The sequence below is a fragment of the Pollachius pollachius genome, assembly GCF_949987615.1.
Source record: "Pollachius pollachius genome assembly, chromosome: 16".
NCBI classification, from domain to species: Eukaryota; Metazoa; Chordata; class Actinopteri; order Gadiformes; family Gadidae; genus Pollachius; species Pollachius pollachius.
The window spans coordinates 19,247,169-19,253,748 of NC_136949.1; the positions used below are offsets into that span (position 1 = coordinate 19,247,169).

The window sequence follows — 6,580 nt, forward strand, 5'->3', positions numbered from 1 at the left end:
TCTTCGATGTATGCAGGTGATACACTCTACTTTGGGAGAGTTAATCTATGTCGCCGAACTTTGAGGGTGGCAAACCTGTCAATGACCCTTTGGTGTTCAATTCCTTCAAGCATCTCCTTCTCAATGGTCATCACAGCTAGGTGCTGGAGTCTGCTTTGGCCTGTGGTCCCCCTGAGCCATGTATGGAGCAACTTACTTAGTTGATTGATTGACAACACTACAACTAAACAGATCTCACTCTGCATGAGTCGCGCTGGACGACGGGCGGGCTGCGGAGCGGTGCAGGTACAGAGGAGAAGGATGGTTGAGAAGAGGATGATACCATTTGCTAAGCGGGGATGTTTTTTCATTTTCTTCCTTAAATATATACATTTCAAACCAAAAACTACAGAGTATGTTTTGGACATTATTTAACAATTTCAAAGACGAACAAATATAATTTTTAGAATAACATTTCTTACTCCCAAGTTTTAGGGGTGCCTCGCCCCTGGTGACCGGAATAAAGTAGCAATGTAATCAAGTGTGTCAGAGCATTTAAAATCAACTTTAAAATGTCCAACAATAATAATAACAATAAATCTCTTCACGAGCGCAGCCATTTTTGTTGAGAGCATCATCACTGCTCTCGGTCTACTCTCAGAATTCCGAGAGATGAAAGACAAAAAGGGGGCGTGCCTTCGAGAAATGCCACAAGAAAGCCGGGAGACTTCCCGACTTCCGACTCGGAAGGCTGGCGTCTGAGGATTCTGGAACACTGAGCCTTCTAGTCAGTTGCCGCCTTGCGCAGCTAACAAAGCTGATTAAAAGTTTATTGCACTCTGCTGACACTCTGTCAAGTGTCTAGTTTGTTTTAGTTATTATCCTCTCTAATGCGCCTCCACACGACACGTCACGCGAGTATGTTTTTTTAAAAGTTGTGTAGGCCTGCGCTTTAGAAAAGACATGCATCTGCGGGTGCACTTTGTGCGTTCATGAATGCACGTTCATATTTGCCTCCCTGGTGAGCTTGGCCAGGAACTGCTACTGCTGGTAAGAAACAACGTTTTTTAATGTATTGCCGCATATCATTAAATAGACCCACAGTTGCGGCCACAGGACCGCATATCATGTGTGTGTTAAGTTTTCTTTGCTGAAATTTACATGACGACTCAGTGTTTCTGAAGTTGTTGAAGAAAACACTATTCCATGTGTGAATTAGGCCATATTATTTAGCCATAAACTGAGCCTTTTGAAGTTTGAAAATCATGTGGTCATGCATCTGTCTCAGCGGAGCCTGCAAAATATAAACTTGTCAGGTTCAAAAGAGCTCATGGATCTTTAAAGGGGATGGGAGATGGAACTCTCATTGGTTTATTGCATGTTACGCCCAAAATACACATATGGGTATTCAGACCAACCAATTTTAGATTTGCGTTAGGCGCAAGAATAATTTATCTGCCGGTATAATAGAAACAGCGCCAGAGATCCGCCCACAAAGCTATATGCATTTTGCGCTTCTAACGTGCGTTTCAGACCGTTAAAATAGGGCCCTTTATTGATTTCTACTTTTTCTAAGTTTAAGTTTCCTTTTCTTCTTGGTCGGGAGGGCCTAACATATTGTTTTGTGTCTTCTCAAAACTCTGACATTTATACAATTCTTACTGTCAGTCTAGACAAAGAATTTAAGCATTCAACAGAAAAAAATCCGAACCCCACCCTTCAGGTTTCCCTCCAAGGCCACTCCCCCAAACACATCAACGTGCGCTGCCCAAGGCAGGCCACTCCCCCAAACACATGAACGTGCGCTGCCCAAAGCAGGCCACTCCCCCAAACACAGGAACGTGGGGGAGAATGGAGAAACCCTAGCCATGGGGTTACGGTTAGGGTTAGTAACCCCAGGCATCACCCTCAACCTGGGGTTAGGGTTAGGGTTAGTTACCCTAGGCATCACCCTCAACCTGGGTTTAGGGTTAGGGTTAGTTACCCCAGGCATCACCCTCAACCTGGGGTTAGGGTTAGGGTTAGTTACCCCAGGCATCACCCTCAACCTGGGGTTAGTGTTAGGGTTAGTTACCCCAGGCATCACCCTCAACCTGGGGTTAGGGTTAGGGTTAGTTACCCCAGGCATCACCCTCAACCTGGGGTTAGGGTTACGCCTCTGTGCCTGGCCCCCTTTTGGCAGAGATTCCAGGTTTTCACAGAGCGTTCCCACGGTGCCCTCTGGTTGATTGGCCATATGGCCATGTTCCTATCTCTTTCCAGTTACTTTAGATTGATTTATTGCAATGCCTTTTATTTCCATGCATTTGATGATGCTTTGTGAATCACTGATGGGCTATTTGTGTTGACAAACACAGCCATCAATGATAAATTACCTTTATCATTGTCCAATCCCCAGCTGTTTTTTCCTGCCCGGTTAAGACAGTCATTCAAAGCAAAATGTTACCAAATATCATTAATACAAAGAACCGATGCAGATGTAATGACTAGGGGCAACCCACTGAAAGATTAACCAAGCTATGCGGCTGAGAGGAAGACCTGACCTGTACCTGCAGGGGAAGGTCAGAGACCTTCTCAATTTCCTTGGGAAAAAAAGAGAATTGTGTGTTATATGGGTGACCGCCAGAGTGAAAAGAAGCAGTGACAACTTTAACAAATCCTGCCTGAGATCTTATCAGGTGTACTTTGCCCAGGCTTGTGTTTGGTTAAAACTCGCTCAGCGTGGGACGGGTGGAGCAGCGTGCTGCGTGGTACAATAGAAAAAAGAAAAGGAAAAAATAAGGAAAGGGCTCTCTGTCGGGAGACGAGTTTGGGCAGAGAGCAGGCTGGTTGTGGAATTCTGAGCAGACACATCTTTCAAGGTGAACACAGAAAACACACCTTTCCCTTCGGAGCTGGGATACTTTGGATCGCATTGATTAAGACATTATGGAGACTAGTAAGGAGGTGGACACCACAAGGGTTTACCAGAAAGGTCCGGAATTCCTTCGCAAACAAATGGAACTGGAGAGCGAGAGCAAAGGGGGAATGAGTGCGGTGGAAAGGCTTGCGGCAAGCAAACCAAAATATGTTAAGAGTCTACAGGTCGTCAACGCAACACAACTGCCAGTTATACACATTGGATCAGCCTCTGTGAGCAGTAATGGTTCTTCAAACCGCTCCAAAGGCTCAAGACGGACTGGACATCCTGCGGTTGAGGAGCCAGTACGTCCACCAGAACTGGACAGCGTGGTTCGACGATCCAGCTCTAAAAAACGCCCGGATTCCTTGTTACTTTACCGACATAAATGTGACCTACTGAAAGGGTCGTCGACCAGTGAGAGGAATAAACAGAATCTGGGAAACAGGTTACCTCGTGGCAATGCGGATCGAAATTGTCACTTACTTGAAGCAACAGATGGCACATCAGAGGGGAACAAATTAACTGAGGGGATTACAACAGAACGGGTCTCAGGTGCAGTTTGTAATCAATCTGGGAAATTATTAGCGCAAATTGCGCAACAAAACAGCAACGCTACGGACAAACTGGCTACAAACAGTGTTTTGAGCAAACCCATTCACAATAGAGTGGCCGAGGTGAAGAAGAGGTCATCCAAGGGGGTCAGCCGCTCCCACTCTGACATCAGCTCAAGGTATTCCAAAAACTTTGCAGATTTTGATGCTTTCTTCCAGTACTGCGGGCTGGATGGCGAGATGATCCAGTCTTTGGGAAAGGAGAACTTTTCAGTGCACTCAGAGGAAGTGGCTATCCGAAGAGACAGTGTCTCTACCTCCGACGGTGGCTTCTCCAGGAACAGCGGGAATAGTGACGGGCTACTGGAGGAAGAGCTGGGGGAGAAGATTCACCAGGGGACTTCGGTCATTGAGCGCAACGCCAGGGTTATCAAATGGCTATACAGTTGCAAAAATGCCCAAGAGACTGGGAAAAAGTTACGAGCACTTGATTAACTATTTTAATACTTGTTTTATTTGAAATAGTTGCCAAATGTTACCTTCAATATTAAGTGAAATGTTGGAACTTCATACTTTATTGGCAATAAAGGTGGAATATTAAAAAAATGATAGCCTGTTTGAAGACTCATCATCATCAGGAATCTGATCTCGGTTCATGGCCTTCACTATGTTTGCACTGTTTCTTCTACCCATTTGTTTTTTTTGTATTGCAAATGAATGGGTCTTTTGTGTAGGAACATACAATTACAAATGTCACTTCTGACATAATTATTCAATGACAATTGCAAAGAAAGTAGCTTTCAGAATAGTTTTACCTCAATGAATGTATGCGTCCTTTTATCTAAATAGAACATACACCAGATTGAAAATGTTCACAAAGGACATTAGGTTTCAGGGATTCAAAATACCAAAACAATACCATGCTTCTTTTAAACTACAGCAGTCTGTTCAAAATGACCAATTATTCCAAGAAGCACTTTAGGGCAGCAGTTATTTCAAAAGAGATGATGTAGGTAAATTATGTTTTTGACAAGGGCTGTAGGCTTGACAGCATGCAGGGTTTACTATGCCTCACCTAACCTCCTTGATCTTTGATCCCTTCTTCTATTTTTTTCCCTCCAGGCGAGAGAATTGTATAGAAAACATATAGAAAGGTTACAGAGTGGTAATTCGCTAACATGCAAACCACACCCACCCACCTAGAATGCACACACACGCACGCACGCACGCACGCACAAACAACCACACCGACACACCCACCCACGCAGGCACACACACACACACGCACGCACGCACACACACACACACACACACACACACAGTGCAGTCTAGATTATCCAACAGCATTTATATAAAAATAAACAGTATACATGTATTGATTTGATATATGGGCTATTCTCCCACTTTTTATCTTTGTTACCATCAAGACATTTAGCCTCATCTCCAAGGGTTTTTTATTAATATTTTCATAGACTGAAACAACGACCCAGGCTAATGTATAATTCCTTAATGATACAATAATGTATAACCCAGAGGAACCCAGCCGCCGTCTCCCAGCTGAGTGATCTGTTAAAGTGTGATAGTGCTATGGCTTTACCTGGATCCCCTTGTTCTTCCCCCTTAGTCCTTTCTTTTAACTATACAATGCTTTGTGTCGGATAACTTTACAGTCCTTAACATTGGAAACACTATTAATACTACACTGCCAAGCAAGAGAGGTGACTCAATCCTAGACAAGCAATGTCCTGCCTGCCTCGTTTGACTTTAGCCAAGGACCAACAATAAACAGCCTCATCCCTTTATTATAGTTGATCTGTAATTAGTGTACTTAATACTCTTTTATTTATTCCTTACGCTGGTCTGCGCTGTTTGTGTGTGTGTGTGTGTGTGTGTGTGTGCGTGTGCGTGTGTGCGTGTGCGTTTGTTATTTTTAGCAACGTGCTTGTCGAGCACTTACTGGAGTCACTACATTTTTGATGATTCTGATTATGCCATGAATATTACATTCGTGCATCCAACTGGTTAAACATCTACACCGAAGTGCTAAGCACATTCAAATCGTACTTGCCAGCCACAAGATAGTTGTGTTACGTTCATATGTATTTATTGGGTTTCTGTTTTCCCCTCCCTATCCAGTATCTTTAGGACTATGAATATGGCTGTTCTAAGGCCTTGTCGGTTCCACCTGTGCTCTCTCTGATGCTGCCCTCATTCAACCTTATATCCCAGCCTGTTAGCTTAGCCTTGTTAACTGTCTGTGGTCTGTTGCCACTGTGGCCATTGGTCACTTATTGTGTTTCATCAGCCTTGTCCTACCGTGGCCATATTAGGCCTTGTGTTTTGGGTAAGATGTATTCAAGCTTTGTTCATTCCTGTAGGTAGCTGGTCGGGGTGAGCGGCCTCTCAGTTGCTGCCCCTGTTTTCCTGTTTTTGTTGAGCTGGTGAGCTAGGCTTACCGATTGTATTTCTGTTGATTTGTTGAAAGAGCGAAAGATTATTTTGTTTAAGGTCCCTGACCTATTTCCGGCTTGATATACATTTATTGTACAAATAAATCTTTCGTTTACATCTTAAACCCAGTGTCTATACTATTTAGTAACTTTATGTTACCCCTCTTTCCCCTAGACCAGAGGGTCGTAACAAGAATTATAATCGAATGTTGCCATTATCTCAGTTATTCTGCCATAATGATGAATATAATACAGAATATTTATTCATGAGTGACACATTTCAAATAAATGTATATATTGAAAATAGAAAGTGTGCATTGTAAGTTTCAAAAATAAATATTAAATTGTATGTGTGTGTGTGTGTGTGTGTGTCAATGTTGATCAAGTGCTGAATGAGTTCAATAACGTTAAAAATGTAACTAATTCCTATAAATGACATATTCTCTAAAATAAAAACTTGCTTTGTGACTTGCATGAGTTTCATTTACATAAAAAAACGACGGTCACTTTGTGTGATACTAGTCTACGGTCAAAATAACAACATACCAACATGTGCGCAGAGCTCAGCCAGTCACGTGTGTGGAAATGCCTCACCAAAACAAAGAGGATAAAAAAGAACCGATTGATAATCAAGCTGGCCAATCCGTAGCGCGGGATTTGGGTAGCAACAGGATGAGCTTTGTCCAATGATAGAGGAG

General features: G+C 43.1%; 1 protein-coding gene across 1 annotated transcript; it reads left to right on the forward strand.

The window, feature by feature from the left end:
• Positions 1–2,789: 2,789 nt before the first annotated feature.
• fam110c (family with sequence similarity 110 member C) lies at positions 2,790–6,117 on the forward strand. The gene has a single exon (XM_079754146.1). It carries the CDS (start codon positions 2,908–2,910, stop codon positions 3,925–3,927), a length of 1,020 nt encoding a protein of 339 aa, XP_079610272.1. The 5' UTR covers positions 2,790–2,907; the 3' UTR covers positions 3,928–6,117.
• Positions 6,118–6,580: the final 463 nt, after the last annotated feature.

What these genes read in the sequence shown, in the direction of transcription:
- fam110c (XM_079754146.1), top strand. Translation starts at nt 2,908, where the DNA reads ATGGAGACTAGTAAGGAGGTGGACACCACAAGGGTTTACCAGAAAGGT.